Raw genomic sequence first — 25390 nt, forward strand, 5'->3', positions numbered from 1 at the left:
AGACAGATGCATGGTTGTTCATGGGTTTTTATTAAATGGGAAGAAGTGCTATCCTGTACATGCAGGATAACCTTCAAGTAGCTCGTGCTTGACACATTTGCAGGTTTGTGTGTAGATAGATAAGTCAACCCATATGACAAAGTTACTATTTTGTTATTATTGGGTATTTCGGCTATCACCTGACTGGTACTGTCATCAAAGATGCCTTTGCTCCATGACTAGAGCTGTAAGCAGACAGAGGCTATGGAGCCTTCACCTCTGTGTCGTCTAATGTACGTACATCTGTAGATGTTGTCCAGTTACAGTGGGTCTGTCTGTCCGTCTCTACAGATCAGCCAGAAGAAGCTGAAGAAGTATGAGAAGGAATATCACAGCATGAGAGAACAGCAGGAGCAGCAGGAGGCTCCCATTGAGAGATATGAGGTACGAACACTCAATCAACCAATTCATCAATCAATGGGTTAGATTGTTTACCTGCTTACAGTCGTTCTATTGTATTGACTTTTGTTATCTTCTCCCAAGAGAGATGGTAATCACAGAACATTGCAGTGATCCAGTCCAGTTCGTCTTTTAAATAGACTGTGTACACATGCACCTACTTGTACACATATCCAATCCCAGCCCAGTGGAATCCATTAGCTAGTTGTAATGCCATTCATGTCTGCAGTGCAGGTGAATTTGTGTACTGCAGACAGGTCCATTTTTTATCAAGGCTGTTCTCAGAGGTTGTTATTTACAAGAATAGTGAAACATTATATATGTCACCAGTCCACAGAAATAGGAAGATAAAATGAAGATTTTCAGTAGAGCAGCACAGCAACAAGCTACTCTGTCTCTCTGTCTCTCTGTCTCTCTGTCTCTCTGTCTCACTGTCTCTCTCTCTCTCTCTCTCTCTCTCTCTCTCTCTCTCTCTCTCTCGTCTTTCAGCAGCAGGCTTCTCTCTCTCTCTCTCTCTCTCTCTCTCGTCTTTCAGCAACAGGCTGCTCTCTCTCTCTCTCTCGTCTTTCAGCGACAGGCTACTCTCTCTCTCTCTCGTCTTTCAACAACAGGCTGCTCTCTCTCTCTCTCGTCTTTCAGCGACAGGCTACTCTCTCTCTCGTCTTTCAACAACAGGCTACTCTCTCTCTCGTCTTTCAGCAACAGGCTACTCTCTCTCTCTCTCGTCTTTCAGCAACAGGCTACTCTCTCTCGTCTTTCAGGAACAGGCTACTCTCTCTCTCGTCTTTCAACAACAGGCTGCTCTCTCTCTCTCTCTCTCGTCTTTCAGCGACAGGCTACTCTCTCTCGTCTTTCAACAACAGGCTGCTCTCTCTCTCGTCTTTCAGCAACAGGCTACTCTCTCTCTCGTCTTTCAACAACAGGCTGCTCTCTCTCTCTCTCTCTCGTCTTTCAGCGACAGGCTACTCTCTCTTGTCTTTCAGCGACAGGCTACTCTCTCTCTCTCGTCTTTCAGCGACAGGCTGCTCTCTCTCTCTCTCGTCTTTCAGCGACAGGCTACTCTCGCTCTCTCTCGTCTTTCAACAACAGGCTGCTCTCTCTCTCTCTCTCTCTCGTCTTTCAGCAACAGGCTACTCTCTCTCTCGTCTTTCAGCAACAGGCTACTCTCTCTCGTCTTTCAACAACAGGCTGCTCTCTCGCTCTCTCTCTCTCGCTCTCTCTCTCGTCTTTCGGCAACAGACTACTCTCTCTGTCTCTCGTCTTTCAGCAACAGGCTACTCTCTCTCTCGTCTTTCAGCAACAGGCTTCTCTCGCTCTCTCTCTCTCGTCTTTCAGCAACAGGCTTCTCTCTCTCTCGCTCTCTCTCTCTCGTCTTTCAGCCACAGGCTTCTCTCTCTCTCTCGCTCTCTCTCTCTCGTCTTTCAGCAACAGTCTTCTCTCTCTCTGTCTCTCGCTCTCTCGTCTTTCAGCAACAGGCTACTCTCTCTCTCGTCTTTCAGCAACAGGCTACTCTCTCTCTCGTCTTTCAGCAACAGGCTACTCTCTCTCTCGTCTTTCAGCAACAGGCTACTCTCTCTCTCGTCTTTCAACAACAGGCTGCTCTCTCTCTCTCTCTCTCTCTCGTCTTTCAGCAACAGGCTACTCTCTCTCTCGTCTTTCAGCAACAGGCTACTCTCTCTCGTCTTTCAGCGACAGGCTACTCTCTCTCTCTCTCTCGTCTTTCAGCAACAGGCTACTCTCTCTCGTCTTTCAGCAACAGGCTACTCTCTCTCTCGTCTTTCAGCGACTGGCTACTCTCTCTCTCGTCTTTCAGCGACTGGCTACTCTCTCTCTCGTCTTTCAACAACAGGCTGCTCTCTCTCTCTCTCTCTCTCGTCTTTCAGCAACAGGCTACTCTCTCTCTCGTCTTTCAACAACAGGCTGCTCTCTCTCTCTCTCTCTCTCGTCTTTCAGCAACAGGCTACTCTCTCTCTCGTCTTTCAGCAACAGGCTACTCTCTCTCGTTTTTCAACAACAGGCTGCTCTCTCGCTCTCTCTCTCTCTCTCGTCTTTCAGCGACAGGCTACTCTCTCTCTCGTCTTTCAGCAACAGGCTACTCTCTCTCTCGTCTTTCAGCAACAGGCTACTCTCTCTCTCGTCTTTCAGCAACAGGCTACTCTCTCTCTCGTCTTTCAGCAACAGGCTACTCTCTCTCTCGTCTTTCAGCAACAGGCTACTCTCTCTCTCTCTCGCTCTCTCTCTCGTCTTTCAGCAACAGGCTTCTCTCTCTCTCTTTCTCTCTCTCTCGTCTTTCAGCAACAGGCTTCTCTCTCTCTCTTGCTCTCTCTCTCTCGTCTTTCAGCAACAGGCTTCTCTCGCTCTCTCGCTCTCTCTCTCTCGTCTTTCAGCAACAGGCTTCTCTCTCGCTCTCTCTCTCTCTCTCTCTCGCTCTCTCGTCTTTCAGCAACAGGCTACTCTCTCTCTCTCGTCTTTCAGCAACAGGCTACTCTCTCTCTCGCTCTCTCTCTCTCGTCTTTCAGCAACAGGCTTCTATCTCCTCTCTCTCTCTCTTCTCCACTCTTCATCTCACTGACTCCTCTTAACATTCTCTCTCCCAATATCTCTACTTTCTCCCCCTCTTCCTCTCTCCTCCACTCAGTCACTCACTCTGTCACTCTGTCACTCAGTCAGTTACTCTTACCTTCCTCCTCTCGTCCCCTGTAGAGGGAGAATCGTCGTCTCCAGGAGGCTAACATGCGTCTGGAGCAGGAGAATGATGACCTGGCCCATGAACTGGTCAGCAGCAAGATCGCCCTGCGCAAAGACCTGGACAACGTAAGACACATCCCACGTGTGTCCTTTTTTACTTGTGCAAGTCTGTAAACGTGTATGTGCCTTTATACATTTTCTAATACTCTGCTAGGTTTTTCTTGTCATTTAGCATTAGCTAATGTCAGTAGACCTGGTCACCGTACCCATGTCTCTGTCTGTCTGTCTCAGGCTGAGGAGAAAGCAGACACTCTGAGTAGACCTGGTCACCGTACCCATCTGTCTGTCTGTCTGTCTCCCTCAAGCTGAGGAGAAAGCAGACACTCTGAGTAGACCTGGTCACTGTACCCATGTGTCTGTCTGTCTGTCTCCCTCAGGCTGAGGAGAAAGCAGACACTCTGAGTAGACCTGGTCACCGTACCCATGTGTCTGTCTGTCTGTCTGTCTCCCTCAGGCTGAGGAGAAAGCAGACACTCTGAGTAGACCTGGTCACTGTACCCATGTGTCTGTCTGTCTGTCTGTCTGTCTGTCTGTCTGTCTGTCTGTCCCTCAGGCTGAGGAGAAAGCAGACACTCTGAGTAGACCTGGTCACCGTACCCATGTGTCTGTCTGTCTGTCTCTCTCAGGCTGAGGAGAAAGCAGACACTCTGAGTAGACCTGGTCACTGTACCCATGTGTCTGTCTGTCTGTCTCTCTCAGGCTGAGGAGAAAGCAGACACTCTGAGTAGACCTGGTCACTGTACCCATGTGTCTGTCTGTCTGTCTCTCTCAGGCTGAGGAGAAAGCAGACACTCTGAGTAGACCTGGTCACTGTACCCATGTGTCTGTCTGTCTGTCTCTCTCAGGCTGAGGAGAAAGCAGACACTCTGAGTAGACCTGGTCACTGTACCCATGTGTCTGTCTGTCTGTCTCCCTCAGGCTGAGGAGAAAGCAGACACTGAGTAGACCTGGTCACTGTACCCATGTGTCTGTCTGTCTGTCTCTCTCAGGCTGAGGAGAAAGCAGACACTCTGAGTAGACCTGGTCACTGTACCCATGTGTCTGTTTGTCTGTCTCTCTCAGGCTGAGGAGAAAGCAGACACTCTGAGTAGACCTGGTCACCGTACCCATGTGTCTGTCTGTCTGTCTGTCTGTCTGTCTGTCTCTCTCAGGCTGAGGAGAAAGCAGACACTCTGAGTAGACCTGGTCACCGTACCCATGTGTCTGTCTGTCTGTCTCCCTCAGGCTGAGGAGAAAGCAGACACTCTGAACAAGGAGCTGTTGATGACCAAACAGAAGCTGGTGGATTCAGAGGACGAGAAGAGACGACTAGAGGAGGAGTCTGCACAGGTCTGACTGGCTGACTGTCTGTCTGGCTAGCTGTCTGACTGTCTGTCTGGCTAGCTGGCTGTCTGTCTGGCTAGCTGGCTGTCTGTCTGTCTGGCTAGCTGTCTGTCTGTCTGTCTGTCTGGCTAGCTGTCTGTCTGTCTGGCTGTCTGTCTGGCTAGCTGGCTGTCTGTCTGTCTGTCTGGCTAGCTGGCTGTCTGTCTGGCTAGCTGGCTGTCTGTCTGTCTGGCTAGCTGGCTAGCTGGCTGTCTGTCTGTCTGGCTAGCTGGCTGTCTGTCTGGCTGGCTGGCTGGCTGTCTGTTTGGCTAGTTGGCTTTCTGGCTAGCTGTCTGTCTGGCTGGCTAGCTGTCTGGCTGACTGTCTGTTTGGCTAGCTGGCTGACTGTCTGTTTGGCTAGCTGTCTGGCTGACTGTCTGTTTGGCTAGCTGGCTGTCTATTTAAAGTAAAAAAATATTCTTTTAGTATTGGAAAGGGAATGGAGGTCCACTGACAATGGACATTGATGTATTGGTTTGATCTATAAATATACCATTGTCCTTTGGAGAGTCGCTGAATGCTTTTTCCATCTTCAGATTGCTCGTCTGTTGATGCACCTTGATTGGAGAGCAGTGTTGTTTCTCTCTTTCTGTCTCTTTAAGACAGAGGGGGATGTTGTCCCCCCTATGCACTGTGGCCACTGCCTGTGTTCCAGGACTGGCCCAACACAGGACCTGCCAATACCTGCTCTCTCTACGTTATTTCTCATGACATCCACTTACGGGAGAAACAGTTTCTCAAGGGACATCTGTTGCTGTCCTCTTCATGACTACATTACACTCCTCGTTGACTGTATCACTACTGTAGGTAGTTTATAAAGGCCCAAGGACAGTTGACTGCTGACTGAGAGGTTATCATGTAGGTCACAGTAGGCAGCCATGAGTATTATTCATTCAGTGTATAATATCAATGTGTGTGTCCACAGCTGAAAGAGATGTGCAGACGGGAGCTGGGTAAATCAGAGTCTGAGATAAAGAACAATGGATCCATCATAGGAGAGTACAAACAGGTAAGAAGCTGACAGGAGATATACGATTTTTAGTTTTGTTCTACATGTTTAAAATTGTATTCTACATAGTGATAACATCATATTTATTACTTGCCTAGGGACTGCGGCTGTAAATTAGCCGTCTAGGTAATTTGTCTACACTATGTTTTGATCACAACTGACAGATACGGGCCTCCCGAGTGGCGCAGCGGTCTAAGGCACTGCAGAGACAGACAGACAGACAGACAGACAGACAGACAGACAGACAGACAGAGACAGACAGACAGACAGAGACAGACAGACAGACAGACAGACAGACAGACAGACAGACAGACAGACAGACAGACACACACACACACACACACACACACACACATAGACACACACATAGACACACACATAGACACACACATAGACAGACACATAGACAGACAGAGACACACACACACACAGACAGACAGAGACACAGACACACAGACAGACAGAGACACAGACAGACAGAGACACAGACAGACAGAGACACAGACAGACAGAGACACGCACATAGACAGACAGAGACACGCACATAGACAGACACATAGACAGACAGAGACACGCACATAGACAGACACATAGACAGACAGAGACACGCACATAGACAGACACATAGACAGACAGAGACACGCACATAGACAGACACATAGACAGACAGAGACACGCACATAGACAGACACATAGACAGACAGAGACACGCACATAGACAGACACATAGACAGACAGAGACACGCACATAGACAGACACATAGACAGACAGAGACACGCACATAGACAGACACATAGACAGACAGAGACACGCACATAGACAGACAGAGACACGCACATAGACAGACAGAGACACGCACATAGACAGACAGAGACACGCACATAGACAGACAGAGACACACGCACATAGACACACAGAGACACACGCACATAGACAGACAGAGACACACACACATAGACAGACAGAGACACACGCACATAGACAGACAGAGACACACACACATAGACAGACAGAGACACACACACATAGACAGACAGAGACACACGCACATAGACAGACAGAGACACACACATAGACAGACAGAGACACACACATAGACAGACAGAGACACACACATAGACAGACAGAGACACACACATAGACAGACAGAGACACACACATAGACAGACAGAGACACACACATAGACAGACAGAGACACGCACATAGACAGACAGAGACACGCACATAGACAGACAGAGACACGCACATACATAGACAGACAGAGACACACACACATAGACAGACAGAGACAGACACATAGACAGACAGAGACACACACATAGACAGACAGAGACAAACACATAGACAGACAGAGACAGACACATAGACAGACAGAGACACACACATAGACAGACAGAGACACACGCACATAGACAGACAGAGACACACGCACATAGACAGACAGAGACACGCGCACATAGACAGACAGAGACACGCGCACATAGACAGACAGAGACACACGCACATAGACAGACAGAGACACACGCACATAGACAGACAGAGACACACGCACATAGACAGACAGAGACACACGCACATAGACAGACAGAGACACACGCACATAGACAGACAGAGACACACGCACATAGACAGACAGAGACACACACACATAGACAGACAGAGACACACACACATAGACAGAGACACACACATAGACAGACAGAGACACACACATAGACAGAGACACACACATAGACAGACAGAGACACACACATAGACAGACAGAGACACACACACATAGACAGACAGAGACACACACACATAGACAGACAGAGACACACACATAGACAGACAGAGACACACACATAGACAGACAGAGACACGCACATACATAGACAGACAGAGACACACACACATAGACAGACAGAGACAGACACATAGACAGACAGAGACACACACATAGACAGACAGAGACACACACATAGACAGACAGAGACAGACACATAGACAGACAGAGACACACACATAGACAGACAGAGACACACACATAGACAGACAGAGACACACACACATAGACAGACAGAGACACACACACACATAGACAGACAGAGACACACACATAGACAGACAGAGACACGCGCACATAGACAGACAGAGACACACGCACATAGACAGACAGAGACACACGCACATAGACAGACAGAGACACACGCACATAGACAGACAGAGACACACACACATAGACAGACAGAGACACATAGACAGACAGAGACACACACATAGACAGACAGGGAACTCCCAGTCAGGCTTTGGCTACCATCCTCACAGGGAGGTATATTTTCTCTGAGTCACTCATAGTACAGTGGTTATGTTGAAGGAGGGGGTTTAGCTGTGGGATGATAAGGGTTTGTTATGAGCAGGTTTTACATTATTTATATGATCTCTGTCTGTGGGATGAGCCGTTGTCATCTTTTTACATTTTAGAGACACTCCCCCCACCCCTACACCCTCAGACCTTTGCCTCCCCCCCCACCCCTACACCCTCAGACCTTTGCCTCCCCCTCAGACCTTTGCCCCCCCCACCCCTACACCCTCAGACATTTGCCTCCCCCCCACCCCTACACCCTCAGACCTTTGCCTCCCCCCACCCCTACACCCTCAGACCTTTGCCTCCCCCCCACCCCTACACCCTCAGACCTTTGCCTCCCCCCCACCCCTACACCCTCAGACCTTTGCCTCCCCCCCACCCCTACCCCCTCAGACCTTTGCCCCCCCCACCCCTACACCCTCAGACCTTTGCCTCCCCCCCACCCCTACACCCTCAGACCTTTGACTTCCCCCCCACCCCTACACCCTCAGACCTTTGACTCCCCCACACAGTCCACAATACGTCCCCACAAGTTTTGTCTGTCTGTGTGGAGTTGACCTCAGTGCTCTGTTTGACCTTTGACCTCTGTGTTGACCCCTGTAGATCTGCTCTCAGCTCAGTGAGCGTCTGGAGAAACAGCAGACCGCCAACAAGGGAGAGGTGGAGAAGATCCGGGTGAGTTCCCATCATCACATGACCTGACACACGATCACATGACCGATCGCAATCACATCAAACAATCATGACAATCACATGACAGATATGACAGACCACTGTATTAAAACACGTGACATCACACAAACAAATGACCGGCAAGACACACAATCAATCACATGACACGCAATCACTTAACATGACGGAGTACTGTATTCAAATGTTGATGCTCTCTTTGTGTGGCTGTGTGACTGTTTGTAGTTCTGCTTCGCGAGTTAACATTAGATGTTGATTTATTGACTGTTTATGTATACAGGTTAGTCTCATGTAGAATGTCAAGTGTGTAGTATCAACAAACATGATTATAGCCTTAGTGTAATTATATGCAAACATTAGTAGTCTTATGTGAGGATTGTGATAAAGAATCCATTGCGATTCCCTTTTGATGACCCAGACAGAATAGCCCAGTTCTTCGTTGGTGAACAGTGATAGTGGATGGTAAGTACAGCCAGGGCTGTAGTGTTTCTCATGTCCAGGCATGGTGATGGGGCGGATGAGAGGGCTCTTGAAGCAGCTGAGGAGAGACCCTCACCCTGACCCTCAGCCTGACCCTCACCCTGACCCTCACCCTGACCCTCACCCTGACCCTCACCCTGACCCTCACCCTGACCCTCACCCTGACCCTCACCCTGACCCTCACCCTGACCCTCACCCTGACCCTCAGCCTGACCCTCAGCCTGACCCTCACCCTGACCCTCACCCTGACCCTCACCCTGACCCTCACCCTGACCCTCACCCTGACCCTCAGCCTGACCCTCAACCTTACCCTCAGCCTGACCCTCACCCTGACCCTCACCCTGACCCTCACCCTGACCCTCACCCTGACCCTCAGCCTGACCCTCACCCTGACCCTCAGCCTGACCCTCAGCCTGACCCTCAGCCTGACCCTGACCCTCAGCCTGACCCTCACCCTGACCCTCAGCCTGACCCTGACCCTCACCCTGACCCTCAGCCTGACCCTCACCCTGACCCTGACCCTCAGCCTGACCCTCACCCTGACCCTCAGCCTGACACTCACCCTGACCCTCACCCTGACCCTCACCCTGACCCTCACCCTAACCCTCACCCTGACCCTCACCCTGACCCTCAGCCTGACCCTCAGCCTGACCCTCAGCCTGACCCTCTCCCTGACCCTCACCCTGACACTTAAAACCTCTTATCATCCCCTTGCTAGCCTCCTTACAACCACACTGTCCATTACAGCAGCAGCAGCCTGTACTTACTCAATCCCACACCGCCCACGGGGTGCTTATATACTCCCTTAAAAGATTGGCAATAGTTCTGTTTGTCCATTTTGAAATGCCGTAGCCAGTATACGCTTCCTCAAAATAGCCAGCTTTAATCTAAGATAATTCAAGATATGTCATTTATTTTGATGAAGAAATCTTAGTCACGCAATTTTACATTTAACTCATATTTCTTTCAGTTAAAAAATGAAAACAAGTAGTCTCATTGAACGACAACAAAGATTTTATTGAAGAATCACTACTGTTGACCAATCACCGACGAATGGGTGTAGACTTCGGCTTGCCTGCAGAAAAAAATGTTGTGTGCCCGATCAGCCGAAAAAACGCTAACCGAAGTCCAAAACAAACAAAAACGTCACAAAATGTCTTCATAATATAAACACAAACTCTACCGAACTGTTTCAGCTGGGAAGCATGCGGACCCAAACCTCGACCTGTTCCTCTCTCAGCCTCCCCCCTCCTCCCCCTGCTTTATCTTGGCCAGGTCGCTGTTGTAAATGAGAACTTGTTCTCAACTTGCCTACCTGGTTAAATAAAGGTGAAATAAAAAAATTTAATAAAAACCTGTACCTGATTTATATAGTGTAGTGGAATAACCTGTACCTGGTTTATATAGTGTAGTGGAATAACCTGTACCTGGTTTATATAGTGTAGTGGAATAACCTGTACCTGGTTTATATAGTGTAGTGGAATAACCTGTACCTGGTTTATATAGTGTAGTGGAATAACCTGTACCTGATTTATATAGTGTAGTGGAATAACCTGTACCTGGTTTATATAGTGTAGTGGAATAACCTGTACCTGGTTTATATAGTGTAGTGGTATAACCTGTACCTGGTTTATATAGTGTAGTGGAATAACCTGTACCTGGTTTATATAGTGTAGTGGAATAACCTGTACCTGGTTTATATAGTGTAGTGGAATAACCTGTACCTGGTTTATATAGTGTAGTGGAATAACCTGTACCTGGTTTATATAGTGTAGTGGAATAACCTGTACCTGGTTTATATAGTGTAGTGGAATAACCTGTACCTGGTTTATATAGTGTAGTGGTATAACCTGAACCTGGTTTATATAGTGTAGTGGAATAACCTGTACCTGGTTTATATAGTGTAGTGGAATAACCTGTACCTGGTTTATATAGTGTAGTGGAATAACCTGTACCTGATTTATATAGTGTAGTGGAATAACCTGTACCTGATTTATATAGTGTAGTGGTATAACCTGTACCTGGTTTATATAGTGTAGTGGAATAACCTGTACCTGGTTTATATAGTGTAGTGGAATAACCTGTACCTGGTTTATATAGTGTAGTGTTATAACCTGTACCTGGTTTATATAGTGTAGTGGTATAACCTGTACCTGGTTTATATAGTGTAGTGGAATAACCTGCACCTGGTTTATATAGTGTAGTGGAATAACCTGTACCTGGTTTATATAGTGTAGTGGAATAACCTGTACCTGGTTTATATAGTGTAGTGGAATAACCTGTACCTGGTTTATATAGTGTAGTGGAATAACCTGTACCTGGTTTATATAGTGTAGTGGAATAACCTGTACCTGGTTTATATAGTGTAGTGGTATAACCTGTACCTGGTTTATATAGTGTAGTGGAATAACCTGTACCTGGTTTATATAGTGTAGTGGTATAACCTGTACCTGGTTTATATAGTGTAGTGGTATAACCTGTACCTGGTTTATATAGTGTAGTGGAATAACCTGTACCTGGTTTATATAGTGTAGTGGAATAACCTGTACCTGGTTTATATAGTGTAGTGGAATAACCTGTACCTGGTTTATATAGTGTAGTGTTATAACCTGTACCTGGTTTATATAGTGTAGTGGTATAACCTGTACCTGGTTTATATAGTGTAGTGGAATAACCTGTACCTGGTTTATATAGTGTAGTGGTATAACCTGTACCTGGCTTATATAGTGTAGTGGAATAACCTGTACCTGGTTTATATAGTGTAGTGGAATAACCTGTACCTGGTTTATATAGTGTAGTGGAATAACCTGTACTTGGTTTATATAGTGTAGTGGAATAACCTGTACCTGGTTTATATAGTGTAGTGGAATAACCTGTACCTGGTTTATATAGTGTAGTGGTATAACCTGTACCTGGTTTATATAGTGTAGTGGAATAACCTGTACCTGGTTTATATAGTGTAGTGGTATAACCTGTACCTGGTTTATATAGTGTAGTGGTATAACCTGTACCTGGTTTATATAGTGTAGTGGTATAACCTGTACCTGGTTTATATAGTGTAGTGGTAAAACCTGTACCTGGTTTATATAGTGTAGTGGTAAAACCTGTACCTGGTTTATATAGTGTAGTGGAATAACCTGTACCTGGTTTATATAGTGTAGTGGAATAACCTGTACCTGGTTTATATAGTGTAGTGGAATAACCTGTACCTGGTTTATATAGTGTAGTGGAATAACCTGTACCTGGTTTATATAGTGTAGTGGAATAACCTGTACCTGGTTTATATAGTGTAGTGGAATAACCTGTACCTGGTTTATATAGTGTAGTGGAATAACCTGTACCTGGTTTATATAGTGTAGTGGAATAACCTGTACCTGGTTTATATAGTGTAGTGGTATAACCTGTACCTGGTTTATATAGTGTAGTGGAATAACCTGTACCTGGTTTATATAGTGTAGTGGTATAACCTGTACCTGGTTTATATAGTGTAGTGGTATAACCTGTACCTGGTTTATATAGTGTAGTGGTATAACCTGTACCTGGTTTATATAGTGTAGTGTTATAACCTGTACCTGGTTTATATAGTGTAGTGGAATAACCTGTACCTGGTTTATATAGTGTAGTGGTATAACCTGTACCTGGTTTATATAGTGTAGTGGAATAACCTGTACCTGGTTTATATAGTGTAGTGGTATAACCTGTACCTGGTTTATATAGTGTAGTGGTATAACCTGTACCTGGTTTATATAGTGTAGTGGAATAACCTGTACCTGGTTTATATAGTGTAGTGGTATAACCTGTACCTGGTTTATATAGTGTAGTGGAATAACCTGTACCTGGTTTATATAGTGTAGTGGAATAACCTGTACCTGGTTTATATAGTGTAGTGGAATAACCTGTACCTGGTTTATATAGTGTAGTGTTATAACCTGTACCTGGTTTATATAGTGTAGTGGTATAACCTGTACCTGGTTTATATAGTGTAGTGGAATAACCTGTACCTGGTTTATATAGTGTAGTGGTATAACCTGTACCTGGCTTATATAGTGTAGTGGAATAACCTGTACCTGGCTTATATAGTGTAGTGGAATAACCTGTACCTGGTTTATATAGTGTAGTGGAATAACCTGTACCTGGTTTATATAGTGTAGTGGAATAACCTGTACCTGGTTTATATAGTGTAGTGGAATAACCTGTACCTGGTTTATATAGTGTAGTGGTATAACCTGTACCTGGTTTATATAGTGTAGTGGTATAACCTGTACCTGGTTTATATAGTGTAGTGGTATAACCTGTACCTGGTTTATATAGTGTAGTGGTATAACCTGTACCTGGTTTATATAGTGTAGTGGAATAACCTGTACCTGGTTTATATAGTGTAGTGGAATAACCTGTACCTGGTTTATATAGTGTAGTGGAATAACCTGTACCTGGTTTATATAGTGTAGTGGAATAACCTGTACCTGGTTTATATAGTGTAGTGGAATAACCTGTACCTGGTTTATATAGTGTAGTGGAATAACCTGTACCTGGTTTATATAGTGTAGTGGAATAACCTGTACCTGGTTTATATAGTGTAGTGGTATAACCTGTACCTGGTTTATATAGTGTAGTGGTATAACCTGTACCTGGTTTATATAGTGTAGTGGTATAACCTGTACCTGGTTTATATAGTGTAGTGGTATAACCTGTACCTGGTTTATATAGTGTAGTGGAATAACCTGTACCTGGTTTATATAGTGTAGTGGAATAACCTGTGACTTGGTCTAACCCGTAGAAGGCTGTGAGAAGTACAGTATTCTCCTTAACAAGTAGGGTCATCTCTAATGAGATAAGGTTAGGGTTAGAGATGCAATGTTCTAACCTGGCTTATGATGTGTCTCTCTCCCCCAGCTGAAGGTGGAGGGCTGTGAGAAGTGCTCTATCCTCTTCAACAAGGAGGGTCGTCTAAAGGTAGTGAAGAAGATGAAGGAGGGCAACGAGGAAGAGACCGACGAGGAGAAGGAGGGTCTGAAGAACCAGCTCAGAGAGATGGAGCTGGAACTGGCCCAGACCAAACTACAACTGGTGGAGGCAGAGTGCAAGATACAGGTACTGACCCTGACCCTAACCCAGACCAATGATACAGGTACTGACCCTGACCCTAACCCAGACCAATGATACAGGTACTGACCCTGACCCTAACCCAGACCAATGATACAGGCACTGACCCTAACCTAGATCAATGATACAGGTACTGACCCTAACCCAGACCAATGATACAGGTACTGACCCTGACCCTAACCCAGACCAATGATACAGGTACTGACCCCTGAACCAGACCAATAATACAGGTACTGACCCTGACCCAGACCCAGACCAATGATACAGGTACTGACCCTGACCCTAACCCAGACCAATGATACAGGTACTGACCCAGACCCAGACCAATGATACAGGTACTGACCCAGACCCAGACCAATGATACAGGTACTGACCCTGACCCTAACCCAGACCAATGATACAGGTACTGACCCTGACCCTAACCCAGACCAATGATACAGGTACTGACCCTGACCCTAACCTAGACCAATGATACAGGTACTGACCCTGACCCTAACCTAGACCAATGATACAGGTACTGACCCTGACCCTAACCTAGACCAATGATACAGGTACTGACCCTAACCCAGACCAATGATACAGGTACTGACCCCTGAACCAGACCAATAATACAGGTACTGACCCAGACCCAGACCAATGATACAGGTACTGACCCTGACCCTAACCCAGACCAATGATACAGGTACTGACCCTGACCCTAACCCAGACCAATGATACAGGTACTGACCCTGACCCTAACCCAGACCAATGATACAGGTACTGACCCTGACCCTAACCCAGACCAATGATACAGGTACTGACCCTGACCCTAACCCAGACCAATGATACAGGTACTGACCCTGACCCTAACCCAGACCAATGATACAGGTACTGACCCTGACCCTAACCCAGACCAATGATACAGGTACTGACCCTGACCCTAACCCAGACCAATGATACATGTACTGACCCTAACCCAGACCAATGATACAGGTACTGACCCTAACCCAGACCAATGATACAGGTACTGACCCTAACCCAGACCAATGATACAGGTACTGACCCTAACCCAGACCAATGATACAGGTACTGACCCTAACCCAGACCAATGATACAGGTACTGACCCTAACCCAGACCAATGATACAGGTACTGAACCTAACCCAGACCAATGATACAGGTACTGATCTCAAACCCTGAACCAGACCAATGATACAGGCACTGACCTCTGACCCTGACCCTAACCCAGACCAAAGAACTAACCTGGCTATAGCAACTGATGTCTACTGATATCATTTAATTTAAATTCAGCTACTATATCCTAACAATTCATGAATTAATTCCTGAAGGGAATTTGAGGCAATACAAATTTTAATGTATTCTAGTCTGTCTCCTGTCCCAATACCCCAGGCTAGCTATGCTGCCCCTTGCCTAACCTCCTTCCTGTATGTTTTCTTCCTTGCAGGACTTGGAGCACACCCTGGGTCTGGCCCTGAACGAGGTCCAGGCAGCCAAGAAGACCTGGTTCAACAGAACCTTAACCTCCATCAAGACCGTGACGGGAGCACAGGGGAAGGAGACTACCTAACCTGAGACCCCCCTCCTCTCCTCCTCGACCACAGACTGTTCCCTGCTGCTCCCAAACCTCGACCCGTTCCTCTCCCAGCCTCCCCCCTCCTCCCCCTGGTCAGGGGTACCAGGCACTAACTTGACCGGAGGAAACCAAACCTCACCACGACAGGAGTTTTAAATAAGGACTGAGCTCAAAGGTACCACTGCCCCAAACTAAATGATATACTTAATTAAAAAAGAAACAGAAAAGAAAAGAGTCTTCAACGTTAGTCTTTATACTACTGATATTTAACAGGTAAGGAAGGAGTTGTAGAGAGTTACCTGAACTGTCCTCTCTCCAGACATGGGAAATACAGCGCTCCGTTTTACTATCCTCTCTCTAGACATGGGAAATACAACACTCCATTTTACTGTCCTCTACCCAGACATGGGAAATACAACACTCCATTTTACTGTCCTCTCTCCAGACATGGGAAATACAACACTCCATTTTACTGTCCTCTCTCTAGACATGGGAAATACAACACTCCATTTTACTGTCCTCTCTCTAGACATGGGAAATACAACACTCCATTTTACTGTCCTCTCTCTAGACATGGGAAATACAACACTCCATTTTACTGTCCTCTCTCTAGACATGGGAAATACAACACTCCATTTTACTGTCCTCTCTCCAGACATGGGAAATACAACACTCCATTTTACTGTCCTCTCTCTAGACATGGGAAATACAGCGTTCCATTTTACTGTCCTCTCTCCAGACATGGGAAATACAACACTCCATTTTACTGTCCTCTCTCCAGACATGGGAAATACAACACTCCATTTTACTGTCCTCTCTCTAGACATGGGAAATACAACACTCCATTTTACTGTCCTCTCTCTAGACATGGGAAATACAGCGCTCCATTTTACTATCCTCTCTCCAGACATGGGAAATACAACACTCCATTTTACTGTCCTCTCTCCAGACATGGGAAATACAGCGCTCCATTTTACTGTCCTCTCTCCAGACATGGGAAATACAACACTCCATTTTACTGTCCTCTCTCCAGACATGGGAAATACAACACTCCATTTTACTGGCCTCTCTCTAGACATGGGAAATACAACACTCCATTTTACTGTCCTCTACCCAGACATGGGAAATACAACACTCCATTTTACTGTCCTCTCTCCAGACATGGGAAATACAGCGCTCCATTTTACTGTCCTCTCTCCAGACATGGGAAATACAACACTCCATTTTACTGTCCTCTCTCCAGACATGGGAAATACAGCACTCCATTTTACTGTCCTCTCTCCGGACATGGGAAATACAACACTCCATTTTACTGTCCTCTCTCCAGACATGGGAAATACAGCGCTCCATTTTACTGTCCTCTACCCAGACATGGGAAATACAACACTCCATTTTACTGTCCTCTCTCTAGACATGGGAAATACAACACTCCATTTTACTGTCCTCTCTCCGGACATGGGAAATACAACACTCCATTTTACTGTCCTCTCTCCGGACATGGGAAATAAAACGCTCCGTTTTACCGTCCTCTCTCCGGACATGGGAAATACAACACTCCATTTTACTGTCCTCTCTCTAGACTACTTGTACCAAAAACAACTCCAACTGTAATCTAGGTACTACCAGAGCTAACTAACAGCCTCCTCCTTTTCAAACTGAGCTTTTCTAATTTCTGTTCTATGATACCTTTCTTTTTCTATATATGTGTGATTAATGTGTGTGTGAGTGTTAATGTGAGTGTGAGTGTTAATGTGTGTGAGTGTTAATGTGTGTGAGTGTTAAGGGGAGTGTGAGTGTTAAGGGGAGTGTGAGTGTTAAGGGGAGTGTGAGTGTTAATGTGTGTGAGTGTTAATGTGTGTGTGTGTTAATGTGTGTGTGTGTGAGTGTTAAAGGGAGTGTGAGTGTTAATGTGTGTGTGTGTGTTAATGTGTGTTTGTGTGAGTGTTAATGTGTGTGTGAGTGTTAAATGGAGTGTGAGTGTTAAATGGAGTGTGAGTGTTAAATGGAGTGTGAGTGTTAAAGGGAGTGTGAGTGTTAAAGTGTGTGTGTGTGAGTGTTAATGTGTGTGTGTGTGAGTGTTAATGTGTGTGTGTGTGTGTGTGTTAATGTGTGTGAGTGTTAATGTGTGTTTGTGTGAGTGTTAATGTGTGTTTGTGTGAGTGTTAATGGGTGTGTGAGTGTTAATGGGTGTGTGAGTGTTAATGGGTGTGTGAGTGTTAATGGGAGTGTGAGTGTTAATGGGAGTATGAGTGTTAATGGGAGTATGAGTGTTAATGGGAGTATGAGTGTTAATGGGAGTATGAGTGTTAATGGGAGTATGAGTGTTAATGGGAGTATGAGTGTTAATGGGAGTATGAGTGTTAATGTGTGTGAGTGTTAATGTGTGTGAGTGTTAATGGGAGTGTGAGTGTTAAAGGGAAGTGTGAGTGTTAATGTGTGTGTGTGAGTGTTAATGTGTGTGTGTGAGTGTTAATGTGTGTGTGTGAGTGTTAATGTGTGTGTTAATGTGTGTGTGTTAATGTGTGTGTGTGAGTGTTAATGTGTGTGTGTGTGTGTGAGTGTTAAAAGGAGTGTGAGTGTTAAGGGAAGTGTGAGTGTTAATGTGTGTGTGAGAGTGTTAATGTGTGTGTGTGTGAGTGTTAATGTGTGTGTGTGAGTGTTAATGTGTGTGTGTGTGAGTGTTAATGTGTGTGTGTGTGTGTGTGAGTGTTAAAGGGAGTGTGAGTGTTAAAGGGAGTGTGAGTGTTAAGGGAAGTGTGAGTGTTAATGTGTGTGTGTGTGAGTGTTAAAAGGAGTGTGTGTTAAGGGAAGTGTGAGTGTTAAGGGAAGTGTGAGTGTTAATGTGTGTGTGTGAGTGTTAATGTGTGTGTGTTAATGTGTGTGTGAGTGTTAATGTGTGTGTGTGTGAGTGTTAATGGGAGTGTGAGTGTGCATGAGTACGTATGTTTATGTGCATGTACAGGTAACTGCCAAAATAATGGAAGCAATTAAATGAGGGATAGAAAGTATTTTTGAAAGCAGGTGCCTCCATACAGGTTTGGTTCCTGAGTTAATTAAGTAATTACATTTACATTACATTTACATTTAAGTCATTTAGCAGACGCTCTTATCCAGAGCGACTTACAAATTGGTGCATTCACCTATAATATCCAGTAGAACAACCACAATTACCATCCCATCATGCTTAGGGTCATGTATAAAAATGCTGGGCAGGCCATTGTTTTGGCCATTATTTTGGCTACCATGACTATGCCCCCCATAGGATGACAAGACCCCCATCCACAGGACACAAATGGTCACTGAATGGCTTGATGAGCATGAAAATGATGTAAACCATATTCCATGGCCGTCTCAGTCACCAGATATCAACCCAATTGAACACTTATGGGAGATTCTGGAGCGGCGCCTGAGATGCTGTTTTCCATCAACAAAACACCAAATGATGCAATTCCACTTGTAGAATCTATGCCCTGGGTACGTTGAAGTTGTTCTGGCTCGTGATGTTTCTGAGTGTGGTCTTCCTGCGAAGTTTAGCAGGATAGCTGGGTGCTGGGTGCTGTATAGTGGGCTGAGGGGGGAGTTATATGAGGAAGAGTATCTTACTGATGAAGCCTTGATTTGAAGGTTGAGGGGAACATGGTAAACATTATGTACAGGGTAACAGTAGATATATAAGCAGCAGCCTGGGGTCTGTCCGGTCGCTTGGTGTAGTAGCAGACAGAGGCAACTAGTGGTTGGTCCTGGCGCTGTCCGAGCCTGGCTGGGCTCAAAGCATGGGAGCTCAGTGGCTAGAATTGCAGAGACATATGGGTGTGGCCCTCCCTTGCCTCAGACTCCACCCACAGACGTAGAACAGAACCTCCCCCCTTTGGGACTCCTCCCTCCATGGATACGTCCGAAATGGCATCCTACTGGTCTCCTATCAAAAGTATCCTACTATATAGGGACTAGGGTTCCGTCCTCCTCTCTGAGACCAGCTGTTCGTCTGGCTTCTGTACTAGAAGACCCTTCATGACCTCTGACCTCATCAGTCAAGTTTATGCCATGTTATCCTAGTCACGGACACCACTCTCCCAATATAGACAGACAGACACGCGTCACAGCCAGCCACCTACCGACCTACACTACTGACAGTCTGTGTGTGTGTGGTCGGGGTGGGGACTTTGCACCTTAACATTCATATTTATAATGTATGGTATCTTTCTAAGCTTGCTTAAGGGAAAAATTCACTCAAAACCATTTTTTGGTATTTTTTTCACTAGTCCACTCTTGATACAGTCTCAAAATGTTTTGCATGTCAGCATTCAAGAAGCCAAGTGTCACTTGCCACATCATCATTGCGTTTTGCAGTGTATTTTTCCTTGAAGTCTGTGTTGATGTCAGTGGAAGGAAGGCCTGTGTAATGTACTGGGAACAGAGGTCGTTCTGTAAGGCACTGGCTTGTACATAAGAAGCATTAGAATGATGATAATGATTACGATTTTAATTTTGTATTTCTATTGCTGTAACTGACCTAAATAATAATGTTGCCTAAAATAACAATGTATTATTGTACTGTGTTACAGATTAATGATGATCATGACCTACATACAGTACTAGTCAACCGTTTGGACACCTACTTATTCCAGGGTTTTTCTTTATTTTTACAATTTTCTACATTATAGAATAATAGTGAAGACATCAAAACTATGAAATAACACATATGGAATCATGTAGTAACCAAAAATATATTTAATATTTGAGATTCTTCAAAGTAGCCACCCTTTACCTTTGACAGCTTTGCACACTCTTGGCATTCTCTCAACCAGCTTCACCTAGGAAGCTTTTCCAGCAGTCTTAAAGGAGTTCCCACATATTTCTAGAAAATAGTAAAAATAAAGAAAAACCCTGGAATGAGTAGGAGTGTCCAAACTTTTGACTGGTATTGTATGTTCTTTTGCTCAAAAGCTTTCCGTCGTCTTAAATGTCAGACAAACTGCTGTCTCATCCATTACATGACAAAATGTACCTTCATTCATCCAACATTTCTGAACGTGTGGAACATTGTAGTGTATGTTACATTGTTGTCTTTACTTAATGCATTTTAATATAAAGCTGTGAACTCAGACCACTTTGTTGTTTGTTTCATTCTTATTCTCATCCTAATGTATGCATGGATCATACACTTTAGAGGTCAGGCTATATTTCCTCACGTCCCTGCGTGTTGCCTGTTCCATAAAGAGTTCTTATCATTCACTGGATTATAGGATCTCTTATGACCTGCTTCATTATCAATAGAAGGAATAGCAGATTCCTGTTGCTACAATAACAGTATTAATAGTAATAATAATACTAATGGTAATAATAGTAGTAGTAATAATAATAGTATTAATAGTAATAATAATACAAATGATAATAATAATAGTAGTAATACCAATCTTAATAATACTAATACTAATAATATAATAATACCAATAATACCACCACTAATAATACTATTACTAATAATAGTCATAATAACAATAGTAATAATAACAATAATAATAGTAATAATAATAGTACTTAACAATAGTAGTAATAATAGTAATAATAATAGGCATAGTCATAAAAATATAAATCGTCATACAAATAATAGGCATATTAATAATAATATAAATAATAATAATAGACATAATAATAATAATATAAATATTAATAATAATAGTCATAATAGTAATAATATAAATATTAATAATAATAAAAGGCATACTACTAATAATAGAAATATGAATAATAATAATAATAGTCATAATAGTAATAAATATACAAATAATAATACGTCATTAATAATAATAATAATAATAATAATAGTCATAATAGTAATAAATATACAAATAATAATACGTCATTAATAATAATAATAATAATAATAATAATAGTCATAATTATAATAATAACCACAATAATAATAGTAATAATAACAATCGTCATAATATTAATAAGTCAATAATAATAGTCATAACAATAATAGTCAATCATAATAATAGGCATAATCATAATAATTGTCATAGTAATAATAAGTCATTGTAATTATAATAGCCACAATAATAATACTACTAATCATAATAGTCATAACAATAATTGTTATAATAATAATAGTCATACTAATAATAGTCATAAATTTACATTAGTCATTTAGCAGACACTCTTATCCGGAGCGACTTACAGTAGTGAATGCATACATTTCATACATGGCCCCCCATGGGAATCGAACCCCCATAATAATAGTCATAATCATAACAATTATAGTCATAATAATAATAATAGCCTCAATAATAATACTACTAATAACAGTCAATAATTATCATAATAATAATTGTCATAATCATAATAGTCATAATCATAATAATAGTCATAATCATAATGATAGTCACAATCATAATAATTGTCATAGTAATAATAATAGTCGTCACAATAATAATAGTTAAGTCATAATAATAATAATAATAGTCATAGTAATAATAGTCATAACAATAATAATAGTCATAATAATTGTCATAGTAATAATAATAGTCATAGCAATTATAATAATAGCCACAATAATAATACTACTAATTTTTATTTATTTATTTTTTATTTCACCTTTATTTAACCAGGTAGGCAAGTTGAGAACAAGTTCTCATTTACAATTGAGACCTGGCCAAGATAAAGCAAAGCAGTTCGACAACATACAAAAACACAGAGTTACACATGGAGTAAAACAACATACAATCAATGATGCAGTAGAAAAAAAATAAGACTATATACAATGTGAGCAAATGATGTGAGATAATGGAGGTAAAGGCAAAAAAATGCCATGGTGGCAAAGTAAATAAAGTATGGCAAGAAAAAACACTGGAATGGTAGATTTGTAGTTTGAAGAAAGTTAAAAGTTAAAATATAAATAATATGGTGCAAAGGAGCAAAATAAATAAAATAAATAAATACAGTAGGGGAAAAGGTAGTAGTTTGGGCTCAATTAAAGATGGGCTATGTACAGGTGCAGAGATCTGTGAGCTGCTCTGACAGCTGGTGCTTAAAGCTAGTGAGGGAGATAAGTGTTTCCAGTTTTAGAGATTTTTGTAGTTCGTTCCAATCATTGGCAGCTGAGAACTGGAAGGAGAGACGACCAAAGGAGGAGTTGGCTTTAGGGGTGACCAGAGAGATATACCTGCTGGAGCGCGTGCTACAGGTGGGTGCTGCTATGGTGACCAGTGAGCGGAGATAAGGGGGGACTTTACCTAGCAGGGTCTTGTAGATGACCTGGAGCCAATGTGTTTGGCGACGATGATGAAGTGAAGGCCAGCCAACGAGAGCATACAGGTCGCAGTGGTGGGTTGTATATGGGGCTTTGGTGACAAAACGGATGGCACTGTGATAGACTGCATCCAGCTTGTTGAGTAGGGTATTGGAGGCTATTTTGTAAATGACATCGCCGAAGTCGAGGATTGGTAGGATGGTCAGTTTTACGAGGGTATGTTTGGCAGCATGAGTGAAGGATGCTTTGTTGCGAAATAGGAAGCCAATTCTAGATTTCACTTTGGATTGGAGATGATTGATGTGAGTCTGGAAGGAGAGTTTACAGTCTAACCAGACACCTAGGTATTTGTAGTTGTCCACAAATTCTAAGTTAGAACCGTCCAGAGAAGTTATGCTGGATGGGCGGGCAGGTGCAGGCAGCGATCGGTTGAAGAGCATGCATTTAGTTTTACTTGTGTTTAGGAGCAGTTGGAGACCACGGAAGGAGAGTTGAATGGCATTGAAGCTCGTCTGGAGGGTTGTTAACACAGTGTCCAAAGAAGGGCCAGAAGTATACAGAATGGTGTCGTCTGCGTAGAGGTGGATCAGAGATTCACCAGCAGCAAGAGCGACATCATTTATGTATACAGAGAAAAGAGTTGGCCCAAGAATTGAACCCTGTGGTACCCCCATAGAGACTGCCAGAGGTCCAGACAGTAGGCCCTCCGATTTGACACACTGAACTCTGTCAGAGAAGTAGTTGGTGAACCAGGCGACGCAATCGTTTGAGAAACCAAGGCTACTAAGTCTGCCGATGAGGATGTGGTGATTAACAGAGTCAAAAGCTTTGGCCAGGTCAATGAATACGGCAGCACAGTAATGTTTCTTATCGATGGCGGTTACGATGTCGTTTAGGACCTTGAGCGTGGCTGAGGTGCACCCATGACCAGCTCTGAAACCAGATTGCATAGCGGAGAGGGTGCGGTGGGATTCAAAATAGTCGGTAATCTGTTTGTTGACTTGGCTTTCGAAGACCTTAGAAAGGCAGGGCAGGATGGATATAGGTCTGTAGCAACTTGGGTCAAGAGTGTCACCTCCTTTGAAGAGGGGGATGACAGCAGCTGCTTTCCAATCTATGGGAATCTCAGACGACACGAAAGAGAGGTTGAACAGGCTAGTAATAGGGGTTGCAATAATTTCGGCAGATAATTTTAGAAAGAAAGGGTCCAGATTGTCAAGCCCAGCTGATTTGTAGGGGTCCAGATTTTGCAGCTCTTTCAGAACATCAGCTGAATGGATTTGGGAGAAGGAGAAATGGGGGAGGCTTGGGCGAGTAGCTGTGGGGGGTGCAGTGCTGTTGAATGCAGTAGGGGTAGTTAGGTGGAAAGCATGGCCAGCCGTAGAAAAATGCTTATTGAAATTCTCAATTATCGTGGGCTTATCGGTGGTGACAGAGTTTCCTATCCTCAGTGCAGTGGGCAGTTGGGAGGAGGTGTTCTTATTCTCCATGGACTTTACAATGTCCCAGAACTTTTTAGAGTTGGAGTTGCACGAAGCAAATTTCTGTTTGAAAAAGCTAGCCTTGGCGTTTCTAACTGCCTGTGTGTATTGGTTTCTAACTTCCCTAAAAAGTTGCATATCGCGGGGGCAGTTCGATGCTAATGCAGAACGCCACAGGATATTTTTGTGTTGGTTAAGGGCAGTCAGGTCTGGGGAGAACCAAGGGCTATATCTGTTCCTGGTTCTAAATTTCTTGAAAGGGGCATGCTTATTTAAGATGGAGAGGAAGGCATTTTTAAAAAATAACCAGGCATCCTCTACTGACGGGATGAGGTCAATATCCTTCCAGGATACCAGGGCCAGGTCGATTAGAAAGGCTTGCTCGTTGAAATGTTTCAGGGAGCGTTTGACAGTGATGAGTGGAGGTCGTTTGACCGCTGACCCATTACGGGTGCAGGCAATGAGGCAGTGATCGCTGAGATCTTGGTTGAAAACAGCAGAGGTGTAATTAGAGGGCACATTGGTTAGGATGATATCTATGAGGGTGCCAGTGTTTGCGGCTTTGGGGTTGTACCTGGTGGGTTCATTAATAATTTGTGTGAGATTGAGGGCATCAAGCTTGGATTGTAGAATGGCTGGGGTGTTAAGCATGTCCCAGTTTAGGTCGCCTAGTAGCACGAGCTCTGAAGATAGATGGGGGGCAATCAGTTCACATATGGTGTCCAGAGCACAGCTAGGGGCCGAGGGGGGTCTATAGCAGGCGGCAACGGTGAGAGACTTGTTTTTGGAGAGGTGGATTTTTAAAAGTAGAAGTTCAAATTGTTAATCATAATATTCATAATAATAATAGTCATAATCATAGTAATAGTCAATAACAAAATGCATAATAATAATAATAGTCAT

At 43.9% G+C, this 25390-nt stretch overlaps 2 protein-coding genes across 5 annotated transcripts in view; both read left to right on the forward strand.

Annotated features, from left to right (window-relative positions):
* Positions 1-15973, forward strand: part of LOC115149411 (rab GTPase-activating protein 1-like) — a 198637-nt gene extending 182664 nt beyond the window's left edge. For all 4 annotated transcript variants that reach the window (XM_029692240.1, XM_029692243.1, XM_029692241.1 and 1 more), the window contains 7 exons: positions 331-423; positions 3142-3252; positions 4411-4515; positions 5474-5557; positions 8510-8581; positions 13970-14167; positions 15623-15973. In XM_029692240.1, the coding sequence (XP_029548100.1) occupies positions 331-423; positions 3142-3252; positions 4411-4515; positions 5474-5557; positions 8510-8581; positions 13970-14167; positions 15623-15745 (786 nt within the window). In that variant the 3' untranslated portion in view covers positions 15746-15973. The remainder of the gene's footprint in view (positions 1-330; positions 424-3141; positions 3253-4410; positions 4516-5473; positions 5558-8509; positions 8582-13969; positions 14168-15622) is intronic.
* Positions 15974-16051: 78 nt separating this feature from the next.
* LOC115149413 (uncharacterized) lies at positions 16052-17566 on the forward strand. Its single transcript, XM_029692246.1, has 2 exons — positions 16052-16156; positions 16493-17566. The coding sequence occupies exons 1-2, from the start codon at positions 16073-16075 to the stop codon at positions 17360-17362; spliced, it is 954 nt and encodes a 317-aa protein (XP_029548106.1). The 5' UTR covers positions 16052-16072; the 3' UTR covers positions 17363-17566.
* The last annotated feature ends 7824 nt before the right edge of the window (positions 17567-25390 follow it).

This window comes from Salmo trutta, chromosome 15, assembly GCF_901001165.1.
Source record: "Salmo trutta chromosome 15, fSalTru1.1, whole genome shotgun sequence".
In the NCBI taxonomy this organism is placed as follows: domain Eukaryota; kingdom Metazoa; phylum Chordata; class Actinopteri; order Salmoniformes; family Salmonidae; genus Salmo; species Salmo trutta.